The sequence below is a fragment of the Syngnathus floridae genome, chromosome 16, assembly GCF_059516105.1.
Source record: "Syngnathus floridae isolate MCC-2025c chromosome 16, RoL_Sflo_1.0, whole genome shotgun sequence".
Taxonomy (NCBI): Eukaryota; Metazoa; Chordata; class Actinopteri; order Syngnathiformes; family Syngnathidae; genus Syngnathus; species Syngnathus floridae.
In genome coordinates, this window is record NC_142428.1 from 5,296,458 (window position 1) to 5,321,476 (window position 25,019).

The window sequence follows — 25,019 nt, forward strand, 5'->3', positions numbered from 1 at the left end:
CCCTGCCTGCGCACTCTAACCGGGATGTAAATAGGATGCAAATCCACTTCTCCAGCATGTCCGGACCTGTTTGAGGTGTACAAGTGTGTCGGGACCGTTAGCTCAGAAGCACACTGACATATAGCTGGAAAAGTCCTTGTTGGCTAAACAAAAAAAAAAGCAGTTCAGTAGTGTGTGGGGATGATTATCAGATGGGTGTCTCGCTAATCGTATGTTGACTTTAAAGAGCATTTGTGATTATTATTCACATTTCAACAACACGTGAGCGCACACATTTGATCTGCAAATATTCATTTATTGACATTGTGGGATTGTCAGCTCGCCCCCTTCTAACTGCTACTCGTCCGTCTTCTGATCTCACGGCCTTGCGTGTCTGCGTTTGGTGAATAGTATGACATCATCTCTCGCACCGGTTCTCCGTTTAAGCTTGAGGTTCAAAACAGCTCATAACGTTTGGGAGTGTTTTGCTGAAGTGCTTTGATGCTATCTCGCTGATCACATTGATGACACTCAAAACACTCGGAGGCACTGAAGGCAGGGCTGACCCGTATTCTTCCTAACACAGGCACACACACATATCCTTAAGAAGTGCTCAGGCGTTGTGGGATTATGGGATTTTTAATGGAGTGTTTGTGTGTGTGTTTTGCTTTTCAACATGGAGCTTGTTTGACCTATGAGCTGTGAACATTATCTAACATTCACAGTTCACAACAACTCTTGTTCATCATACAAAATTGTCACATTAAAGAAGTAATGTGCTTAAAAAAATAACATTTGTTGTGTCCTTTGTTATTTATATTTTATCTTCAGATGATGAAAGGGCCAAAATAAAATCCTTTTTATGCGTTGGAACAAAAAGATATTTTTATTCACTCCAAGGTGTGGTTTTTTGTTCTTAATAATATTATGTTTTTTCTCATTTGTGTTAGTACATTTGTTGGATCAGAATGGAAATGTTCAAAACCGCTTTTTTTAATCTTGGCGTCATTGTGGCGCCTGTGAACATGAAAAAAGCAGCTCATTTATTTGAACAAATTGCAAAGGCTGACACATCTATGCAAATTATATGTTAAATTTTCTCCTTTTCCGACAGAATCGTTTTCCTTTGTCGCGTTGATCGAAATGTCTCATAAGTCTTAACATGCAAAATGGTTGAATAAGTTGTAATTATACGTCTGGATGGAGGGATGGATGGATGGATGGATGGATGGATGGATGGATGGATGGATGGATGGATGGATGGATGGATGGATGGATGGATGGATGGATGGATGGATGGATGGATGGATGGATGGATGGATGGATGGATGGATGGATGGATGGATGGATGGATGGATGGATGGATGGATGGATGGATGGATGGATGGATGGATGGATGGATGGATGGCACGAAAGCACGACTCTTTGCATGTGTTATCTTCCTCGCTCTTCTCAATTCGCTTTACCAAGAAGCAACAGCTTACTTTTTATATGAGAGTTTCTTTTAAGGAAGCGGCCCGACCGGCTTTCTGAGGAATGTCGACAAACACAACGCGTGACATTCCTGTGTGATCATGAACGCTACAAGGTGTTATTTTAACGCACAATCGTTGGGAAAGTTGTCGCTTCAGTTTTTTTATACTAACCAAGAGAAATTTTGCCATTATTTTAGTATTAAGTAGCTTTAACCTGACCATGAGGCATCATCCTTACATTTTGACTGACTGGTTGGTTGCCAGTCAATTAATTGTAGGGCATAAAAAAAAATATTCAGACTCTCATTCAGTCCTCAATAAAGATGTTTTTGTAATCCGGGTGGACACCAGCACTCATCTCAAAAGTACACAAACAAAAGAACCGTTGACATTTTGTTTGAAGGGCATCAGGAGTTACTAAATGTGTGTCTTCCGAAAACATTCAACATTAATAGTGTTACAAAAGTTTATGGTGGCTTGGAGAAGCAGCTGTTGTGTTGAATGGAAGACTCTGGATTTTTAAAGACATGCAGGACAAGCATATGATACCAGAAGTACGGTCCACAACTGACCACTCGAGGTTTGGTCCAGTGAGACAAGCTAGAGCTTGACTACTCAAAATCAATTACACGTGACCTATTGACTGACAAACTGTGAAAGCGAACGTTGACGAAAGCGTGGGATGGACTGCCGAAACAAGCTCTGCCACTTTTTTTTCACACCTCATTGGGCTGTCAAGTTTGGTTTCTTCTCACGAGTCATCAGGACTCACCTTGCAAGGAATAACAATAACTGCCTGTTAACTTCATTGGAAAAACAGGCCACAATTGTTGGATGATTATCTTTTATCTTAATCAAATCTGAGTATTAGCTGGAATTGTGCATGTATGAAAAACTAAAAACTAATAAAATACTACAATCTTAGTTACATTAACATGTCCTAAATATTTTACGATATTAATTTAGGACATTACATTTAACGAAAATTAATTTATAAACATAATTTGGCTTTCACTATTTAGGCAAAATAATGTTATTTTTACATTTCATACACATGGTATTTTATTGTGTGTTAAAAATTATGAAAAATAATGAGGCATAAAACAAAAGTTCACATCTATATTGATCAAATTAAGAAAAAATAATGCAAATATTTAGAGATTAAAAGAAATAATACTCTAAAATAGAAAAGTGTATTCATAGACAAATGCTTTCAAGCTGTAACTTTCAAACTAGAATATTAAATTAAAAAAAGGAACCACACACTTGCCACACACACACAGTGTTGCACTTGTTTGTGGTTGAGACAGTCAGGAGAGGACATGTAGAAGCGTGCACCAGTCAGTTTCTGTTGTCTATGAGCCAACCGTTGCTACTGCTTAGAGATGATTGAGAAGACAGAGCAGCGAAACCTCTGTTTGAGAAAAGACCCATTGTATCAACACTTGTCACTGCATTCTGATTGATGGGTCAAATACTCCTCCCAACGTGAATAAGCGACCATTAAAAAGGTGAGTTTCATCTAAAGAAATTGCCAGGATGAGGCCCAAACTCATCTCCAATTTGTGATGCCATCACCAATAAAACTCAGCAAAAACAAAATAGCATATGTATCCTTCATCTATCAAGTATTTGAAAAAACTATTTTCAAGTAATTTATACAAGTTAAACTTTTTGGTATAATAGCTGATGACTGACATTTTCAGTAATAAACGAAATTTAATTAAAAAATTAAAAACGTCCCCCACTATAATATTGCAATTCAGTGGCACCACAATGTTAAACAAAAAAATTATTAATCTGCGTGATAGTGTGGCCTATCATCCACAAGAGTGCAGTGCGAGCTCACTTTAGGGAGGAGAATTTTAAAAAAAAATTCAGAAACAGCTTGCGTAACAAAACCATAACGTTTGTCTCCACTGATCTGCTCCAACATGTCTAATGGAGAACACGCACACACATATACACACACTTGCACATAATAAAAGCGCAATTTCAGACAGCTCAAAGGGTCTTTTTAATGTACAGTGGCACCATTGACCCCCCTCTACTTTCATGCAAATGTCTGTTGGACAGTGTGAATAATTCCCTGCCAACATTAATTAGATTGTGACGTTTCGTAAAAGATAAATGACGGCCGGCTGAGCCTCTTTTGCAAGGAGCCCTTGTATGAAAGGAGTGTTCATTATGTATTCACACAAAAATGCGTGCCTGTTCATGCTCTAATGAATATTTCACCATACTGCAATCTCCATTATCATCATCATAGATACAGGAGGGGTGTGCACACTTGTGCAACACGGTTATTTTTTTATATCGCAAGAACCTGGCATTTGAATAGGGTGTGTAGACTTTTTATATCCACTGTGTGTGTCTGTGTGTGTGTGCTGCCAAACATCTCCAGTCATGTAGAGACAAAGGAGAGATGAATATTTAAAAACAAGCCCTAGCAGGCAGAACGAGGTTCAAGAAAACATGAAACGGATGGATGAATGCATGGATCCACTGAGGAGAGGAAACAGGAAGCAAGACATAAAGACAGGAAGTGCAGTAAAGCCCATCCTCCTGCTTCTCCTCCTCCGCCTCCTCCTCCTCCTCCTCCTCCTCCTCCTCCTCGTCTTCCTGCTAACAGATGCTCCCGTGTAATTCACCTCACAATCCTCTGCACTGGTACCGGCAGTCTGTCGACAGTTACCATGGAAACTGCACCGGGAATGTGCTCACAGTGATGGCGCCATGAAGACCTGAAGATGTTTTCTGCATCCATCAGCATGGCTGGGCTGGATATTATTTTCCTGCTGTCAATTTCACAATTTGAAATGAAAAATTTGTTATTTGCTACGGTGTCATTGTTCTTCTAACAACAGGGAGCCAGAAAATAATTTTCAATCGTCAATACACACACTCATATTCTACATTTAAATAAGCATTAACAGAATTTAAAAAAATAAATAAATCAAGACACAATTTTACTACAACTCAAATTTATTAACCACCCAACATTTTAAAATGTTAATAGGCTGAACTTTTCAATTTTAATTACATCTAATGATGTTCAGCACACAAACACAACCACAAGACAAGAAATGAATGCACACTCAAGACAAGACGCTGACTTGCCCATTTTTAATCTTCCTCTTTGTCTGACTGAAGCAACGAGTCTGTTTACTCGGTGGTGACAACACTGTTCTGGCATCCTCCCCGTCTGACCTCGCTGTGCAAAGGTCACGCACTGAGCGACTTCTCTTTTTTTTCCTCAACTGTCCTAGGTCTCCATAGCAACAGCCAAAGTCAGGGTGTGAGAGGGCGTCGTGTCGCGAGAAGAAAGGAGCTTTCACCACAGATGAATCACGATGTCTGAGTGTGCAAAAAGCTCACGATCGTCATTTATGCTACGCCCAATTTGACAGGAGTATGATAGCTGACAGCACAAATGAGCTTTAAGGATGACGAGCTTGCCCAAACATTATGACAACTCTAACAACCTTGAAGCCTGATGATATCCAAAATCAGAGCTGCTTCAAATGTGCCCAACAAACAGAATCATGTTTTTTTTTTTCAGAGGTAGTCATCTCAAAATATTGCACAATAATAAACATGTAGGTTTAGCAAATCAATTCTCCCCACTGAAATGAATTGAAATGTAATTAATCTGTTCCAGCCCTATTAGTCTGCGTGTGAGTAACTAGGTGTGAGTAGTGGAAAAAAATATCTGTTAATCTGACTTCATTTACACAAAAGAAAATCTAAATTGTGATTTGTAGTCTTTTGTGCTTGTGCCGGGTAAAAAAAAAAAAGGCTTTTAAGAGGAGCAGAATAGCAGATGGAGGATACATGGCACATAGGAGGAGGGAGGGGGGGAGGAAGGGGGAGGGAGGGGGGGTAGTCGAGGGCTGCTGCATTATAACTGAGTGAGGTCACCTTGGGAGAGAAGAGGAGGCCTTCAACAAGCACTTTCATGAAAGGAAGGGAAAAAACATGTTTGGAATAGATAGGGCATGATCGCACACAGTCACCAATTTGATTTCTCTTTGTCATACAAAGACAGAGACATACTTGATCTTTTTTTTCCCTTCATGACATTACAATAATATAAAATTACAACAGCAAAAGTTAAACTTATTGGGTAGGGGAAGCTGTGCCCATATTTGGGACATGAATCCTTCCTGTTGGGAGGAGGACATAGAAGAGGTGGATACTTCCTCCAGGGATATCCTTTGTGTGTTTATAGACACACAAAGGATATTAGTACCCATCCTGGCTCGGCGCCTGTAGCAAATATAGATTTTACGGCAAGTGGACTTTACATAATACTCAAAAGGGCAGGCAGAGATCCAGCAAGGTTGAAATATTTGCCACGAAATTAATATACACAGCTAAAAGGAGGAAAGGTTCTTCCTGTGTGGAGTTTGCATGTTCTCCCCAGGTTCCTCCCTCATTCCAAAACAAGCTTCTGACACTATGTGACTCAAATTCTGGCCTTGAGTGAGAATATGAATGTGAATAGTTGTTTGTCCGCAATTGCCCTCGTGATTGGCTGGCTACCAGACTCCAGGGCGGACACCGCCATTCACCAGTGGAGCCTATAATTCTTGGTGAGATTTCATTTCAATGTCTCTGAAGTTGATTTATTGTTGGGTTATTAGTCAAATTTTCTAAAAATAAAAACAAACAGCTGCATATAAACGTCTTTGTCGGAAGTCACGTAAACATTGCACTCTCCGGTAATGTGTAGTTGATTCTTATCGGTGTTATAAAGCGCTCCTTCATTGTTTCCAGCCGTTGCGCAACGTTGCCATAAAACTAACGACACTGTGAGATAACAGCGCCATATTTGCTGTAGTAATTTGCACTTGGTCAACCGGCATGGCTTGTGATTCATCGGCAGGAGATTTTTTACCTGCTGTCTCTTTTTGTCTCTTTGAGTCAGAGCCATCTTGCTGTTACTAACAATATCCATTTTGCCCCAGAGACGAACCGGGCCAGACCACAAAAGACGAGCGAGTGCAGAAATGGCACCCTCCATTTTACATAATCTATAAAATGCAGAATGGGTGAAGAAGAAGTGTGTTTGCTTTGATATGTGTGTTGTTATTCTTTTTTTTTTCCAGCAAGTGGGGGTGTTATAGTGAGAGTATTTGAATTTGCCCTCGCATTTGCATTATGTAACAACCAGTACAATCCCGCGTAGGACTGCGGAATGATCTCAGCACGTGCTGTGACCTTCTGCTGGTGTCAGCCTGCAAAGTTGCTTTGATTAATAACTCACACAAACCGGTGGCACCGGTTCAGCCCGACTGTGTCAATGATTATGATTTTCCTTTTGATTAAGTTGTTGTTATAAAGTGCACACCAAAAAAAAAAAAACCCACACACAGAGACTATGTTAATGCATTACCAGGAGTACACTGGAAAAATGCTCCAAACTCGTCAGTCAATAAATCCATCGGAAATGAGGCATGCCGGTGAATAATTGAGTCTGCATCCTGCTGACATCATCATTCTGTCGTTGGAGCCAAAAGCCCCCCTGGCCAGGACGGGGAGAGCTCGCCTGCTGGTCCACACTTGGAACATACTGTAAAACACTAAACAAGGATTTTTGGAGCCTGCCATTGCAAGTGAAAACAGGAAATAACAGTTTGGTTTGGTGAGTGGAAGTTTTGGAATAGAAGCCAACACACATAATGCAATTTTAAACCATAAGTATATTAAATTACTTCTTTAGGCTAAATTGTGACTTTACCATTCAGGTGCCTTGCGATTGGCTGGCAACAAATTCGTCGTCCCTCTGCCCACTCGTGACTCATAGAAGCCAACATGGCTTTTGCAATTACGTTTGCCCATCTTCAGGTCTGCGTGAGGCGAATAGATTCAAGCATTGACCACGTTCATTGGTTCTGAGGGAGGGCATGTCGGTAGGAGTGCAAATTTAAAAACTGATATTTTCTTTTGTATTTTACCTCACGAAAGAGGAGGAAGGGGGAGGCTTGGGTGGATGTGACTGAGCTCTGAGTCAATAGTCATGATTCAGACGTGGCGTTTATAAACTCAAAGAAGTTATGATGATAAATTGTCTGGGGGGGTTCTTGGTGAGGGGGGTCTTAACATGAAACAAAAATTCTCTCTACTTTTCTGCTTGTCTCATATGATCACATTCGGACACCATCACAAAATGGCGTAACTCCTTAATGTGCACATTCAGACACAAGTCTCCCACTTTGGGTGGAAACACTGTTGTGTAACATTTCATTCCTCCTCCACACCATCGCCCAACTCTGCTTTCGCCATCCGTTGTGGGATGTTTCACGCTTTCATGCCTCTGCACTTTCACTACATATTGAGTCAACATCAAGCATCACATTTGATCAAGAATGTCTGAATTAGTTCAATTATTTAGTCTGCGCTACCTTTCTCACTCATTAATGCAGACCGAAACATAAAATGGCGTCCCAATCAGCAATGGATTGTTCCTCTTACCCCTTTGTTGAGCACAGATCTTTCACCGGACCAGGCCGATAACCCGGCCAGTGCGGCTGTGAGGGTAATTACCGCCCATCAATAATTGATTGTCATTGCAGTTGCTGCAGCAGAAAAGCACATTGCGATGGGAAAAGCATTTGTTGGATCTCTCTCTTCTTTCTCACACAGGGAGGGGGCAGGGCCTCACAAAGAGGCTGCAGTGATGCTTAGCGGCTCTGAGGTAGCCGTAGCGCTGCAGCATGTCGCATGCATGGGACTGCGGAAGAGGGTGCGTAGAATTGATTGACAGGTGGAGCAAGCACAAGCTTGCATGTCTCTCCTTCAAGGCATACGGCACATATTTTGCATCGTCCATGCGAAAGCAGCTGTAGACTACACACAAATGCACATGCATGTTTCCAAGGCTACATGGCTCTTCTTGATTGTTTATCTCTGACTGTGCTGAGTTAAATTTGATTGAATTAGCTCTAATTATAGGTGAGGCAGGCTAGTGAACTGAAGAGCAAAGGCTTAATTGCGATATGCGACAGACTCACTATACAATATAAGACATGGCGCACCTTTTAAGCATTTAACTCGGTCATGATTCACAGTATCGATTGTAACGTGGAAAAATAGCACGCACATCATATTTTGTGTGTCGAAAAGACGGCTACACAAGGCCCGCTGCTCACTAATATCAACCGGAGTGGCTCAAATCTAGAGCTGACGCCGTGGGATTTCCTATCCTATTAATATTGCTATTTCGAGCCATCTGGCCTACTGTGGACAAGACAGTCTATAACTGAGAATGTTGGTTCTAGTGACCGAAATAGATGTCTTACTTCCTATACACTGGAAGGCAAATGTGAGTCTGTGAAATAAAAAAAAAAGAGCGAAAGAGAGGGGCCTAGTTTCATTTGGTTGCATTCAGGAAATTAGCCTTTATGTTCTTTCCTGTTGAGAGCAAATGTTGCCATATCGGTGTCCTCTGGCCTACTTCAGCGTGTGCTCTGGAAAGTCTCCATGATCACGTCCCATTGGGTCGGTCCGACTTGGAGGAGAAGAAAGATGAAATTGCCACCGTGTGCTACTTTTTAGTCAAGACGTCTTTTCGTTGTGTTTGGTACCTGGGCCTTCAGCGAGGACTTACTTGACTAAATACACTTAATGCCATTAGTATCACAATGTGATTATACCTTCATTACTAAAAAAAATGTAATATAGCAGCATACACGTATGCCATACATCATTTAAATGTGTTATGTCACTGCAAGCAAGCTTCTTTCTATGGCCTTCCCATGACTAAAAAAGGGTGGGACATAAGTGAGTAAAAAGGGCAGGGCAGGGAGGTTGGAATTTGCTTAATGAGAGCAGCAATTATGTTTTCCAAAGGCCTTTTTTCCCAAGAATAACACATCTTGAATCGACTCGTTTTTATCTTTTTATGGCTTAAAATGAGTATATTAATAATGACATCAACTTTTTTGGCACCGTATACTATTTAATGTTCACTTAATAGAGAAAGGATTCAAATTAAAGCAGAATAAAAATAGCATTGTGCGTTTGAGCGTGATCGTGCCACGCCTAGTGTCCACACGTCGTGCCAAACTCGGGAACGATTGGACCGATATCTCCCTGGCAACGCAGTGACGTCATCTCCCTTGCTCTAATTGGAGGAAACCCCGTGCGACCTGCAACTGCAGCGTTCCGGTCTGTCAAACTATGATTTGATCCCCCGCCTCTCACCCCCGCGCTCAATGTCTATTCGCCGGCCCTCCCCAAATTACCTGTCACTCAAAAGAGATAGCGATTTTCTATTGGAGAGTCGCTCCTAAATAACCCGCCCTCCTTTAATCAGGTTCAGTTGGACTTTAGCTGCCGCGGCTTGTTCTTTGCCTTTCTGCCCAATCCATCGAATCGGACCAATTTGTGAAGCGAATTCGGACCTCTGTAGGTGAGATACCTCTACTAATTCATTTTATACCTTCAAGAAAGCGTCCATAATGTCTGTCCGACAGCTAATATGATCAAAGAGGACTCGGTTCGTTTTCGTGAGCTGCGCTTTCGGTGACACTTTTTCATTGATAGGAGTGGCCCGTTAGCTTAAACGTACAGCTTTAGCATCGCTAGGCTAAATTTGTAGCTAGCTAGCTAGCGACCACCAGACAACTTTGTGGCGGGCTGCGGTACCGACGTGACTCAGCTTGGCCATTTCAGAGGCCCTTTTTGTTGCTAGAAATCAAATTTTAACTATTTGCAGTATTTCTGTTCATTATATTACATCAAATGACCGTTACGTAATCGCGTTAACGCTCATTGTGTTTCCCAAGGCGATGTAAACGCACTAAAAACGTTCACGTCGTTTTCTGTTATAATTAATTGTAGTTCTAGTATTCCTGATGTATGAAAAGGTGATGTTTTGATTTTCCTCCATAAGCGATCGGTTATTTTTTTTCTCAGCCTGTCACGCTGCGGTGGTAATAACGCCACTCCTTGTTCCGCTCCCAGTTCACAGTCCCCGACTCTCGCTCGCCCCGTCCGTGTTGTCTGATCCATCGCTCCCAAATCAATTATACAAACAAAAAAAATGGATAAAGTGGATCTTATCCAGAAGGCCAAGCTGGCAGAGCAGGCCGAGCGTTACGACGACATGGCCGAGTGCATGAAGGTGGTCACTGAGAAGGGCGAGGACCTGACGAACGAGGAGAGGAACCTGCTGTCCGTCGCCTACAAGAACGTGGTGGGGGCCCGGCGGTCCTCATGGAGGGTGCTCTCCAGCATCGAAGCCAAGTCCGATACTAGCGAGAAGAAGCTGCAGCTGGTTAAGGAATATCGGGAGAAAGTGGAGAAGGAGCTGCAAGAGATCTGCTCGAGCGTTTTGGTACGTGGCCTTTTTAATAATGATTTCCAGAGAACCAGGCATGATATATAAGAGCTGGATCAACCAGTCAAATATTAGGTACAGCTACATCAAAGCTTCTCCCATTTCAAAGATTAAAGCATCAAAGATGATTACATTCATAGACATAGGTGATTTAACACTGATTTCATCTCATGACAACTGAATTGTGTGAGTGTTAAAAAGAGGCTTCATTAGGACACATTTCTTAACCAGTTCAAACTTGAATGAGCAAAACATGCAGCTCATCCAGAAACGAGTGAGCCAATACGTTTGCCAATTCCAGTATGTATTTTGTCTTCAAAAAGTATTGAACACTAAGCCAATGGCATATGGAGATTGTAACGCGGTGTTGCTATACGTTCTGAAGTTTTTGTTTTGTTCTGTTTTTACCCCGGCGACGGGAATTGCCAGCATTCCTACGCAATCCCTGAGGGGCTTGTAATTGCTCGTTGGAAGGTTGCATGTAATTTGTGACAAACTCAAAATGCTGCAGGGTGATTATTCCATCTTTTGTTATTTGAATTGTCATCTGAGATTTCATTTGTTCCATCTAGGTGTGATACGTGTATATAATCTCAGTCCTATTCTTTAACACATTGTTGCATGGGGTGTATAAGGAAGTATTCTGTGGTTTTCCTCCAACTGTTTTTTGGGAAGCGAGAATTTTAGAGACGTGTTATCGCATCGCATTGTTCCATCTACTGGTATTGGGTCGTTGAATGAGGTGATTATTTTTATAGTAGAACCTCAACGTCACAGTCTGTCAGATGCTGAATAACTTCTAAATAGTTCACATTTCATAAATTCTCTGACTTGATTACAGGCTCACACTTATGCCATTATAATACATTAACTCCAGACTGGGTTGTTTTATAACTTTAACTGTAGACAGAATGAAATGGTGAATTTAAAACAAAGAAACTTGGTAACCTTTGAAAATGCCTCATAAAGGCCAAAGAGTGGATGCTGTCACCTAGTGGCATTTTATGGGTATTTCTGTAATGAATACGTTAAATTGTCTTTTTGGTCGCGTCATTGTGGTGCAGTGGATTTTGATGTAATCGATTGTACCGCTCGTCTTATACCTTGCCAGACCTTTCCCCATGAGCGAGTTCCATTCCTGCTTTGACAGTTGTTAGACTTGCTTTTCTTTTGCCCGCAAGGAGTTGGCATCACCCAAAAATCCAACCACTTGTAAAACTGATCCTTTGAATGCTCGCGGAGCTGAAGTCACGGGAGATTTGCTTCATGACACGCAATGACAGGTTTGGGGGCTTTGGGGATTCCACTGCAATTGGAACATCTCTCGCAGGACCCCTTACCCCAACCCTTCTATGTTAATGTGCAAATTTTGTATCCATGTCGTGTCTTTCATCTGGCAGATGGATCGCTAATGTGTCGAGCCATGTGCAATAACCGACATGCACAAACAGCTCCCACTAGTTAAACAGGGTACCTTTCAGCGGGGCCATATTTTTAAGCTCACGACTTTGGCCTACATTCGAAGTACTAGTTCCGAGCCCGGGTTGGGGGGCGGGGCTCTGCTCTCACTTCTTGATTAATCTATCGCAGCAGCAGGGATTGCGTTTTGCATTATTCCCCCCCATCCTGCCTTGATAGTGGATTAGAGTAGATCGGGTTGGAAGATTCCAGTAATGTCCCTTGGGCTCCTGTCTGACGGAGACGCCGCAGGGGCTGTTCCCTGCCAGTGACTCAGCCTTTTGTGTTTCTTCTGCTGAGTGTTGCAGAAGGGTGTGTCCCTCCTCAGGCCTCAACTCGTCGGCAGAAGCCTTCCGGCTTTTCTGTCTCGCTCCAAAAAAATAAATCTCGGACCACGTCAGCCACGAGGAAGGATTTCGGCTTGTCCGGCCGTTGGTTTAGTTTACCTTTTGTAAAAAGCAGTGACATTTAGGCAAAACATTTTGAATGGCTGAAATATGGAGAAAACAGCCTGTTCTGAAAGCAGTCATTTTTTACAGGCGAGTGTCAGAATTCCCATGGAAATGGAACGTTCTGAGAACAGCTGCTGTCTCAAGAGAGAGCAGTCATACATTAATCAGGCACCATCATTAAATATTTGTCCGGCTCGACAAAAGGTGATTTGAGGTAGTCTAGTTTTTTTCCTCACATATTTACACAGGTGCAGTAAGCTTGATGTCGTGAAGCAATAATTGTAAATTGTCCAGTTAACTGTTTGACGCCTAAAAACGAGATAACATTGGTTTGATTCTTGCATTTCCTTACTCCAGTTTCAACGTGTCAGTGACTGCCATTTTTTTTGCAAATACTGCCTCAATCGGTTATAAAAAGCCACCGATGGCCCAAAGATAAATTCCTGTCGGCCGTGTGAATCGAGTCAAGCTCGTGACCAGTCAGAACCTTCATCTGGCGACGCCGTTTGCACGCTCTCGTGAGGGCCGGCCACTGAAATCAGAGCTTTGTGTGAAAGCGCCGCCAAGAGAGCATACCTCCTCCTTGTCTTTTGTGCGCAGCTTGCAGGGGGAAAGGAATGCTCGGCACATGAGCCGCGTGCATGTTTTGACCGAGCCAATGGTGGCTTGTGGACGTGACTTGGGAGTGGTTGCCGGGAGGGATTTGGCTCAGACAAGGACACTTTCTTCGCCCTGCCAAGGCTTGGAATCCAAACCTCCTTTTTCTTCATTAGGTTTGAGGTTTATGGTGCTTTGCAGATGGTTAATCTGCGCTGTGCTTTAATTGAAGTAGGACACGTTTTTCCTCCACTTTATAATCTCCGTCGAAAGACCCATGACGTGTCCTAGAAAGGCCATCGCACGTTATGATTTTTATGTTGCCGCTGTAATCCACCTTAGGCAGTATGTTATTTATAGGGTTGGTAATTATAGCCCCACTTAGGATGGATTTTTAATATAAATATTTGTGACATGAAATAATGGGATGAAAGTCATCTGACGGCAGATGTCACATTGAGGAGTGTGTGATTTGTTCTCTGGTCGATGTTTATTAGTGTTACCGCATCTAACCAAGTCCCCCCCCCCCCCCCCCCTCCCCCTACAGTCACTGCTGGATAACTATTTAATTAAGAACTCCAAACAAGAGAGCAAAGTTTTTTACCTGAAGATGAAGGGGGACTACTATAGATACCTCGCTGAAGTTGCCTCCGGAGATGACAAGAAAAGTAAGTGGACCGCATTTAACGTTGAATTATTAAAACCTCCTTTATATCTTTGCACTCCAACTCGGAATGTGTCATAGTATGTCTGACTGTTTGCTGGAAACGATGTCACGGGGCCCCCATTTCAGAAGCTAGAGCAGTCGTGGGTGGGCGCTGACTCAGTTTCCGCACAAACCTACCGCGTGATTGTAATGTTCTGATTTGATCAATCAGCGCTTTTTCTTTCTTTCCGATTGACTGTTTCACCATGACGTCTTCTTCATCAGAGATAATCGAAAACTCGCAGCAGGCGTACCAGGAAGCCTTTGACATCAGTAAGACGGACATGGACCCCACACATCCCATCCGCTTGGGTCTGGCTCTTAACTTCTCCGTCTTCTACTATGAGATCCTCAACTCTCCAGAAAAAGCTTGTGAACTCGCCAAAAAGGTTTGTGCCCAGTCTCGCACCATTTGCCACTCGAGCCCTATGGAATTGTTGTTCCATTTTTTAATTTTTTTTGTTTGCAGGCGTTCGACGAGGCCATCGCCGAGCTTGACCAACTAAACGAGGAGTCCTACAAAGACAGCACCCTCATCATGCAGCTCCTCAGAGACAATCTGACAGTGAGTGTCCTCTTCTCACATTGCACAGAATGAGCATTACATTCGAGCTCGAGTTGTTGCCTGAGAATGCACAGTCACTGCCGGATAGTGTTTAAAATGCAACCTGTGTCTCGCATTTATCTCTTCTCAGCTATGGACATCGGATACCGCTGGGGAGGAGAACGACGCCGGAGAAAGAGGTGACTCCGGCGAAACTGAGAACTAGAAGAAAGTCCTTGACCTCCAAAAACAACAAAAGGATTAAAAAAAAAAAAAACTTTTTACACATCCATCATTCCTTATTGCGCCATTCTTCCAATAAAACCCATTGCTCCAAAAAAATGTAATCATGAAAAAAAGTAAATTGGAGAGAAAAAATGAAATTAGGATGACTTGTAAAAGTAAATCCCTCCATTCCTTTGGTTTGTGTGTGTGTCCTGGCCTTTCAGTATGTGCAATTTCAGCTGTAGAAAAGTATTGATAGCTTGACATGGTATTACGCTCTTTTCCTAAAGTTAGAGGCAGAACCCCTTAAAATTCATTGAGCAACAGGAAGTTTATCCAAGGAAGATTTTGTGTCCAGGTTATAATCATAGTTTCCTTTTCCTGCTCTGTATGAAAAAGAAAAAAAAATAAAGAAATAAAAATTGTGGTACGGTTACAGCGTCTGAAATTCCACTTCAGATAGTTTTCATGTTGCAGGGAATGCCAGTGTTCCACGCATGCTGGCGGCAAATACTTAGTTGTGCCCCGTCTGATTAATCCTCACTTTATGATGCCACTCTTTCACTGAAGCATGTCTGTTTGCGGGGAATAGCGGGGGGCTTGACTCACTGACACGCCGGGACCTTTTCAATGGGGGGGGAGATGAAGAGAATTCTGTCATTGCATGTCTCGAGATATTACACTGGAATGGGAACAAATGCTGTAACACACAAGCGCAAGTGTCAAGTTTAATATTTTTCAATGCAGGTTTGTACACATCCTAAATGAGGGTGGTCTGTTTGTCTGTCCAGTGATTGTCATTAGAGATTTGGACCACTATTGTTTTGCTATTCATTCGATTGTAGTCCCCTAAAGCCTTGTGGAAACCGTTTGAATCCCTGTGTAACAGCTATGTTAACATGAATAAATCATTTTATAAACCATCCTCTTGTGTCTTTAATATTTTCTTTATTGTACTGTACGTTATTTTTCCATGTCGTAATTTGTGCCATTGATTTTTCTCCCAGCCAACCCTGGACTACATTCAGTAACTGGTAAGGTATATCCGCTGTTACGTAATCTGTAACAAGTCACGGAGTTAAAAGGTTGAAAAAAACATGCTGTATTTAGAGGGGTAGTTTTTCTTTCTTGTGCTCCCCTCCAAAAAATCTCATGGAAATATTTTTCTAATTTTTTTATAGATTTTATTTTCAAGTCCAACATGATATATGAGCATGGGAAAATTGGTTAATTTATGTAACCCTGAAAGTATTTTGGATGCTGATTTATATTTTTTTGGCCATAACCTTTCAAATGAAATAGCAGGTAAATGTCCAGTGTTCACCATCCCATGAATTAAAAAATTAAAAAGAAAACCCACAATCTGGCGGTACATACCATGCAGAACTTTTAATGACGCGCCTGGTATGGAAAAATGGATGAATGACGTTGCATGATTAATTTCTTGATGACACTCCGACCGGAAATTGTCATTCAGTCATTTCCGCTTTGCTCTCGCTAGCTTGCCCGAAAGCTGGTAAACTTTATGACAATGTCGGCCACGCAGTGATATATGTTATCAGCGCTGTTTCACCATGTGGACCGTGTGCATATTTGTTTTTCTGGCACATTTATGCTTGATCGGAGCTTTTAAATCAAGAATTACGGCTGAGGAAAACCGCGAGGCTAACGCTGAAATTGGTAAATATTGCTAGCTTTTCAAATGTAGTCATCTGTCGTTCAGGAAAATAACCCCGCTATCTAATAGCGGTTTCATATTACTTGTCATATATCTTCCTTTATTCCAATTATGAGTTATATATTGTTTATAAAGTATTTTGGTCGTTGTAGTCAAGTACGAGCGTGTGGTTTGACAGCTGTGTTTTTCTCAAGCTATACAATGCTATGTTGTTCCCATTAATGTAAATCTGTTCATTATCTAGTTATTCGTGACTGGTTTCACCTTATATCTTTCAGATTCACTTCATTCCATTCTGTCTGATTTTGAGATTCTGCCAGTGTCAGACCTCCAGTTACATTCTGTGAGGAAGAGGGACGTGCACACCCCGTCCCACCTGGAGCGTCTGATCAGCTTCAGAGCCTTGCAGAGGTGCACAAGGAGCATTCAAACTACATATGATTTCTTTGTTTTCATTTAATTTTGGGGTTAAAAATGATCTAACTTGTGTAGCTTGAGTTTATATTCTGGGTGGATGGAGGAGGTCCCTCGGCATACCCCCCTACTACTACCTCAACGGTGTACGTGATTTGTGTTTTTACATAGTTTTGTGTGCTCTTTCCAGACATTTCAAGTTGTACTTGACCACCAACACAGACCTTTTCACTGACAATTTCCGAGCCGTTTTTGTCGATAACCTCGGTAGGGAGGAAAACTTCCACGTTCAGCGTCAGAACTACTTCACAGGTCATGTCGTCGGTAAGTTGATGTTAAATCATGTTGAGCTGTTGTGTGGTCAAAACGTGTATTATCACATTTCCTGTCCAATTATAGTTTTATTTTGTAGTTTTATTATTTTGTTTATATTTTCAGGTGAAGAGAATTCTCGTGTGCAGGCACACATTGATGGAGATGAATTTTCAGCTCACATTCTAAGTGATGAAGCAGAGTACAATATAGAGGTTAGGAGATATGCAGTATTGGTCATTTATACAGTATTCGCCCAAGTGCAGTTTTTCATGTCTTTCAAATATCTTCTGCAGTTTTTTAACTCAACTGTTTTGTTCATTTTTGCCAGCCCTTATGGAGGTTTACAGACAGCGCTGACGATAGCAGGTTGCTCGTGTATCGCTCGGAAGACATCAAAAATCTGAGCCGCATTGCTTCTCCAAAAGTGTGCGCTTACATGCACGCTAAGGACCTGTTGCCCGAGTCCGCTGGGGCAGGTTGGGAAGAGCCCGAGGTGACGGACAAGATCGACGGTACGTCTACTTTTACTCGTATCTTGTATTTGTCGTCTAAAATGTACAGAGAAAGTGTTTTTGTGGTTGAAGATCAGGGATGATGTAAGTTGGCAAGGAAAAGCAGAGGGAAAAAACGAGTAGGAGGATAATAAATGTCTAAGCTGGAGGAGGCTTTGGTAATTAGACAAAAGGATGTGGGTGTCAGATTCTTACGTCTGACTAAAGCTGCACAATTTCACTTTGCAGATTTTCATCACAGAGAAAAGCGCCAAGTCCACGACCACAAGAGGAACACCTGCCCCCTGTTGTTGGTGGCAGACTACCGCTTTTTTAAAAACATGGGTCGCGGACAAGAGAGCGTCACACTCAATTACCTGGTCAGATGCGGAAAACTGAAAACCTCTATCCGGCTTATACATACGATCCATAAATTTTGTGTCGTCATTTTCTACGTCTTCAGATTGAGCTGATCGATCGAGTCGATGACATTTACCGAAACACAACGTGGGATGATGACTTCAAAGACTACGGGGTGCAAATACATCAGGTTTGTGTAGTATAGCATGAATGCAGAAAAGACTTCCCCTTTTTTTTTTGTGTTGTGTCACCGCAGGAAGCGATTGACTAGCGGTCCCCTCGCTGAGACATACATTTTAAGAGGAACTGAACGCTTTTGTGTGCGGTTCATTAAGTTTGTTCCACATGCGTTATGCATGAATGGACACACTGTTTATTGTAGTGTGACTAGCCTTTTCTCACTCAAAAGATATGCATTCATTATTCAGCCACACCAAGTCATTTCTTGTTTGTCCTCAACAAGAAGAACTTTTGACTGCCTCTGCAAAGGCTATTTTTATGATTTTAAATCACATAAAAAAAAAAATACCGCCATGTGTGTTTATATTGCTGTTCTCAGATGATCATCCACAAGGAGCCCACAAAACCTCCTCCTGGTCGTGCTGGCTCTGTCTGGGCCCACTACAACATGGAGAACAGCCCTGTGAAATCGAAGGCGGTTTGGGATGTCAAGAAGCTTCTGGAGGTAGATGGGGAGAAAGTTGATGAGGAAATGATGCTTCAAATTTGCTTCATGAACCACTTGTTGTTTTTGGACTCTCGATGGCACTCTTGGTTAGGGGTTTAAGAAATGGTCAGTGAGAGTGCAATCTAGAGGGCTCAATAAACACAGCAAGTGCTTCACGAAGCAGCTTGAAGCTTCATTTTCCCCATTACTGGGAGAAAGCCATTGTGTCATTAAGTAGTTGTGAAATTTTTTCCAGCAATTCAGCTCTGACATAGCCGACAACGCGTCTACCGTGTGCCTGGCCCACCTGTTCACCTACCAGGATTTTGATGAGGGCACTCTGGGCCTGGCCTATGTGGCTCCCTCCAAACCGATGGCCTTGGGCGGCCTCTGCCCTAAACGTAAGGACACTGGCATTGTTTTGAAATGCCTGCCAAATAATCTTGGGGTTATGCTTGGTGCATTTTAGTGTTTCCCTTCTGTATCGTGAAATCTTGTTTGCTTTGACAGCTTATTATCCATCCCTTTCTGCCAAGAAGCCCAGTTACCTCAACACCGGCTTGACCAGCACCAAAAATTATGGCAAAACAATCCTGACAAAGGTCAAGATCACCCCTTAAATATGAATATTAACTTTGTCTCCCGAGCTTTGTTTTGAATGTTTGCCTTAAACTCAACCATATACTTGTCCCAGCAGGAGGCAGATTTGGTGACCACTCACGAACTAGGCCATAACTTCGGAGCCGAGCACGATCCGGACAACATTCCATTCTGTGCTCCCAGTGATGACCATGGTGGAAAGTTTGTCATGTACCCAATAGCTGTGAGTGGAGATCATGTCAACAACAAGGTACATACCGCTTGCTGCCTCTTCTTTTCTTTTTCAAGACTTGCTACAACACATGAAAATGCTTCAAGCAATTTAAAATATTTTTGTTGTAATTCACTGACTTGTTACATAAAATGCAAATGCATGAACCTTTTGTCTTGCATGAAATGTAATTTGTTTTTGCAGCCATCTTTGTTGTATCCATCGGCACAGACTGCTGATGTAGGCGACTTATCGGTTTGCCAGAAAGCTCGCACAATTTGCATAAATTGCATAAAAGGCTTGGATGACACCCGACCAAACTGGCAAGACTCGAGGAAATACAAACTCACTCAACCTTAGATGCCACTGAAGGTGTTGAGTCGATCATGCAATGTGTGATGCAAAGTGTGAAAGCCAGTTTTAAATGTTTACCTTTCGATTATCTGTAATAACAGCAACCTGTTGTCCGTTTTGGCTTTAGTTGTTATTGTTAGTGCAGATTAAATGAAAACGGTGCAAACACAAAGCACATTTTTGCGCTCACAATTAATCCGATTTGAAGAGTTCTTCTAATCGGCCTGCTAGGGCTACTCCACTTACAGTCTGATGATTTAACTCCTCCAACATCTCTTCCAGCGTTTCTCCAACTGCAGCAAGATCTCCATAGGAAAGACGCTTCGTTACAAAGCTCCCTTGTGCTTCAAGGAGAGGAACAGCAATGTGTGTGGGAATTCCCGGGTGGAAGAAGGGGAAGAGTGCGACCCCGGCTTGCTTCATCTCAATGATGATGCTTGCTGCTCCTCCAACTGCATGTTCAAATCAGGGTCCCAGTGCAGGTAGGAAAGCTGATATAAAACTCCTGTGCACTTAATTCCTTTCAAACACTTTCGACAGTGAATTTTTGTAGAACTTAACCACATTTGTTATTTTCCTCCTCTCAGTGATCGAAACAGCCCGTGCTGCAGAAATTGCATGTTTGAGCGGGCAGGAGCAAGGTGCCAAGAGCCCATCAATGCCACATGTAAGGGCATTGCCTACTGCACAGGTAGGTCTGCGCCCCCTGCTGGCCAAAGCAGACATACATTTGAATCTGACACGTTCGCCCCCTGCTGGCCAAAGCAGATACACCACGATTCAATAAAAATGACAGTGGCACCTTTAAGTAGGCCTATGGCAATTTATTTTTCAGGATTCAATAAATTGTTTTTTTACTTCAAGGCAACAGCAGTCAGTGTCCTCCCCCTGAAAACGCCATCGACAACACAGTTTGCGTGGACAACGGCCGGTGCCGAAATGGAGAGTGCAACCCGTTCTGTGAGGCCATGCAGAACCTTCAGTCCTGTGCCTGCAATGGTATGCAATTCTTGTGTTTCTTTTTTTTTTGTTTTTGTTTACCCTGTGTGACAGATTTCTTCCACTCTCATAATGCAGCCACAGAGGATTCCTGTAAAATGTGCTGCAGGCGTCGCGATGGCACCTGCGCGCCCTTCGTCCTGACCGATGGCACTTTGCTTTTACTACGTAAAGGGAAACCTTGCACCGTGGGCTTCTGCGACGAGAACGTGAGTGTGGAAACGTGCGCTCCAGACCCCGACACTTTACGATCCATTCAATGGTGTCAACGTTTCCGTAGGGGAAGTGCATGAAGCAGGTGCAGGATGTAATTGAGCGTCTGTGGGACTTCATTGACAAATTGGACATTAACACCTTTGGTAAGTGCTTCACGTTACACAAGTGAATGAAAGAGCTAATTTAATTTGACTTTCTCTTCATTAGGGAAGTTCCTGGCGGATAACATTGTGGGCTCTGTTGTCGTGTTCTCGCTCATCTTCTGGATCCCTCTGAGTATTCTAGTTCACTGTGTGGTAAGAACCCAACTTTAATTCTGCCAGCGGAGTTAAACTGTTAAAAATGATTTGCCCTGTTTTATCATTTTGCTCTTCTCTTATAGGACAAGAAACTCGACCAGCAATATGAGGAGAACACAATGTCGCTGTACTGTCCTCTGAATGTAAGTGTATCACCTCTTCTCCATTTTGAAGAATTGTATGGTGAGCACGAAGCATTTTAGTTCAGTTGAGATGTTTTTTTGTTCGGTTCCATTCATTTCCATCAAAACAAGAAGCACCGAGTAGATAGATTTGGGGCACACCGAGACTTGTGTTCACAGTCGAAGCTAAATTAGCGCTGGGTCTGTCGGTCCATGCGGGCTTTCAATGACCTTTGTCACTCTTGGCCTTTTCTTATTGGAACTGCAGCAGACGCTGGAGGTTTGTAATAGAGCTCCAGCCTTAGGTGAGTGCGTGTGCCATGGCTTGGTGTTGCGTTGCCATCCAGTCCATGATGATGCATGGTCCGTGGGCCCCCGTTTGCGATACTCCCCGCACTCCTTTACTCCTTGACGTAATCGCTGATCGCCCACAAAGTCGCCGCAAGGACGTCCCGCACGCCATTCGATCAGAAATTACCTCAAGAACGCAAGATTGCATCTCGGGAGTTCTCAAACAAAGATTTGTTGTCGTTCGTAAGATCAGATGCGGTGTGTGTCCACATTTTCAGTTTGTGTCTGCCGTGAGCAGATGAGAGTCCTTTTTAATTCACTTCCTGTCTTTTACCCCTTTTTAGTTGCTATTTCTGCACAGTGTTCACTATTTTGTTGTTTGGGTGAAAAATAGTTTAGCCTCTTTTACTCAAATCAGCAGGAATGCTGCACATAAAACACAAGTGCCCCCCCACGCAGTTACTATCCGCACATGCCTCACACCTTTCGGTCTCCTACTAGCAAGAAATCCTGAGCAACATGGAGACGGCGCCCATCCGCATCGTCAAGCCTCCTCCGCCTCCCTCTTCCTCCTTCGCCGGCCCGACCGCGCCCTTCTCGCAGCACCGCTTGGTGGCGGCCAGCGCCGTCTCAAACCAGACCCCCAGCTCGAGCTACGTGCCCACGCCGGACAGCAGCGACGTGGCCTCACGGATGGCCACCATCCAGGAGGACAGCAGCGACTCTCACCTGGGAGAGGAGGCAGGCAGGGCCGACGACTTCCCAACCGCAGGAGCCTGCTCGTTGGCTACGAGATCCTCCTACGAGGATCTGAGCGATCAAAGCCCGTCGGCCCGGGAGAGGCGGCGCCTCAAGAGGCAAGAGTGCTTTGATTCCAAAGAGACTGAGTGCTGAGTCCAATCAATTTGTAATTTATATATTCATACATTGACCTAAAGCTAGCTGTCATGGATATCTAATACATTCACAAAGGACATTCGATGCTCTTCTTAAGATGAACCACCGCCAATTGAAGTGTAATTTCCTCTTTCATCATACCTCAAACACATTTTGAACAGTATTTGCTTGCCAAAAGTCGCCGTGCTGCACTTTTGAAACAATCCTCGTTGTGTTTTAGTGTACAAAACCACTGGATGATCGTCTTACTGTAATACCCCGCTATTCGTAGGGGGACAGGGACCAAGCCCTGCTTCAAATAGTGACAAACTGACAGTAATTGAGCTTATAGTTAAAACCGAAAATTCCAAAACCAGAATTTTTGGCCGTCATAAACAGCTTATAAGCAGTTACAATATTTCTTCATTGATGCCGATCACGATGCTTCAATTTACTGGGCTTTAGTGCCTCTTGTGGCATCTTAGGGCGCTATTTAAAAAACAGAGATCCTCGAATAGGTGCGAATGTTTAATGAATTAGTTATCCGTGAATATGCTGGGGATTACTGTATACACTTGTGTCATGAATCATGATTGGCTTCTTTTTAAATACAGTATGTCTGCTTTGTGTCAACCTGACTCCAAAACACTGCTGTGCCTTTTTGGATGGTTATTCCCCATCATAAGAGAGAGAATTTGAATTGTTGCAAAGCTGTGAGGTGCTCAAGTTGTGTTACTGTTTTGTTTGCTCGTGTCAATATTGTCGTCACAATGTCTCGCCACTGTTGCCTGTTATTTAATTTCAAGCCAAAACAGCAACAAGGCTGACAAACTGAACGGTTGTGAAATTGTTAATCAATGTAAAGCTTTTATTCATGTCCACCGCTTGTATTACTTAAAAACATCCCAATAAATGATTGTATACAAAAAATATGACTCTTCAAAATCAGAGTCCTCATGCCGTCTGTCCATCTTCGGGTTTATGGGTCACACAGCAGGCTGCTCTCGGGGCTCCCAATGTCCACATCCCCCCAATAGGGCAGGATCATGGGCAGATGAACCACTTTGTTCTCCAGCAGCTCCCAAAGGTGCTGCATCACAAACTGGTTGCCTTTTGCAGACAGGTGGAGACCATCTGACAGGTAGACTGTGAAGTCCTGTGGGGAGGAGAATCAAATGTTATTTGGATGCATTTTTTCTTTCCATAAAATATATGATACAATAAAATAAAACCTGTCCGTCTGTTTGCATGAGCGTCCACAAGTCTAAGACGTCAACGCCGCACTGAGAAGCCGCCTGGACGCACGCTTGAGCGTACTGGCCAGCCACGGAGTTCAATCGATTGAGAGGACAACCTAGGATGCAAAGACGCTTCATGATCTTCAGCGGAGACGAGATCATGCATGTGAACGCTACCTTTCAGCTTGCATTCTTTCTCCCAGGCTGCTTCATTGATGGGAGGAGGGGTTATGAAGATGACTTTGCCTGCAGGGACCCCCACCTTGGTCAGGTAGCTGGTCATTGCCTTCAGGTTCTCCGAGTACTCGTGCAGAGGGACATGTTGCTGAGGGTTTTTATCTAAGTGCAGATTTCAATGCAATAACAGCATATTAAATGTGCGTTTTTGCATGTTTGAGGAGTTGTATACCTTGCAGGGCGCAGTCGTTGGCTCCAAAGAAGACAGTAACTGCTACGATGTTTTCCGACTTGTCCTGGTACAGTATCCGAGGAAGAACAATCCTTCCCCATCGGGAGTTGTAGCCCGAGAACCCTCTGTTGATTACGTCACACTTCCTGCTCGAACAAGTTAAAATATTCCCATCGATTAGTCTCCTAATTATGTATTGACTACGAAATTGCGGAAACGAGGAGAGCAAAAAAAAGACCTTGCTAATTTATCTGCGATGCCTGCACCCCATCCGTTCACTTGGAAGGAACCCTGGAAGAAACAAATTCAGCTAGCAACATATAGCAAAGAAGCGAACGAACAACAGCAACAAAAAATCGTGCAGTTCTTATGAAGCAGCCAACCTGTGTGATGGAATCCCCGAACAGAACCACCCGAGGCCAGGTTAAAGTTTTCAATTTGGACATGGCTGTATTCGTACACACTTGTCACTCGAGTTGCACAGCGCATGCGCAATAGTCACCTTTGTTTTCTGTTTTTAAAACTCTAAAGTCTTTAAAGAGTATTATAATTAAATAAGAACATATATAATATGAATATAAAAATAAATAAAGCAATAAAATGGGAATATATACAGACAATATATTTCCTTTTGCTTTAAACACCTCGGGATGCTGGCAAACACTACTGCAAATATTGACTGCATCTTTACTTTAAC

At 42.9% G+C, this 25,019-nt stretch overlaps 3 protein-coding genes across 7 annotated transcripts; 2 read left to right on the top strand and 1 right to left on the bottom strand.

Moving 5' to 3' along the window:
* Positions 1-9,712: 9,712 nt before the first annotated feature.
* On the top strand, positions 9,713-15,705 carry LOC148385270 (14-3-3 protein beta/alpha-1-like). 3 transcript variants are annotated; one of them, XM_088400380.1, is made up of 6 exons: positions 9,713-9,870; positions 10,425-10,797; positions 13,855-13,975; positions 14,239-14,402; positions 14,483-14,578; positions 14,709-15,705. In XM_088400380.1, the coding sequence occupies exons 2-6, from the start codon at positions 10,504-10,506 to the stop codon at positions 14,781-14,783; spliced, it is 750 nt and encodes a 249-aa protein (XP_088256506.1). In that variant the 5' UTR covers positions 9,713-9,870; positions 10,425-10,503; the 3' UTR covers positions 14,784-15,705. The 3 variants fall into 3 exon arrangements, with proteins under 3 accessions (XP_088256506.1, XP_088256508.1, XP_088256509.1); XM_088400382.1 differs by having other exon boundaries at positions 9,751-9,870; positions 10,377-10,797; XM_088400383.1 differs by having other exon boundaries at positions 9,780-9,866.
* Positions 15,706-16,237: 532 nt separating this feature from the next.
* Positions 16,238-23,620, top strand: adam17a (ADAM metallopeptidase domain 17a). 3 transcript variants are annotated; one of them, XM_088401170.1, is made up of 20 exons: positions 16,238-16,462; positions 16,739-16,871; positions 17,065-17,198; positions 17,313-17,401; positions 17,518-17,701; positions 17,930-18,060; positions 18,144-18,230; positions 18,600-18,725; positions 18,964-19,108; positions 19,218-19,309; positions 19,405-19,557; positions 20,155-20,354; positions 20,460-20,563; positions 20,737-20,871; positions 20,950-21,080; positions 21,152-21,230; positions 21,295-21,383; positions 21,470-21,529; positions 21,777-21,819; positions 22,301-23,620. In XM_088401170.1, exons 1-20 carry the CDS (start codon positions 16,357-16,359, stop codon positions 22,669-22,671), a joined length of 2,592 nt encoding a protein of 863 aa, XP_088257296.1. In that variant the 5' UTR covers positions 16,238-16,356; the 3' UTR covers positions 22,672-23,620. The 3 variants fall into 3 exon arrangements, with proteins under 3 accessions (XP_088257296.1, XP_088257294.1, XP_088257293.1); XM_088401168.1 differs by lacking the exon at positions 21,777-21,819 and having other exon boundaries at positions 22,305-22,456; XM_088401167.1 differs by lacking the exon at positions 21,777-21,819 and having other exon boundaries at positions 16,239-16,462.
* On the bottom strand, positions 23,523-24,838 carry iah1 (isoamyl acetate hydrolyzing esterase 1 (putative)). Its single transcript, XM_088401171.1, has 6 exons — positions 24,706-24,838; positions 24,561-24,613; positions 24,323-24,468; positions 24,091-24,252; positions 23,908-24,029; positions 23,523-23,831 (listed from the first exon to the last, which is right to left on the bottom strand). Exons 1-6 carry the CDS (start codon positions 24,766-24,768, stop codon positions 23,655-23,657), a joined length of 723 nt encoding a protein of 240 aa, XP_088257297.1. The 5' UTR covers positions 24,769-24,838; the 3' UTR covers positions 23,523-23,654.
* Positions 24,839-25,019: the final 181 nt, after the last annotated feature.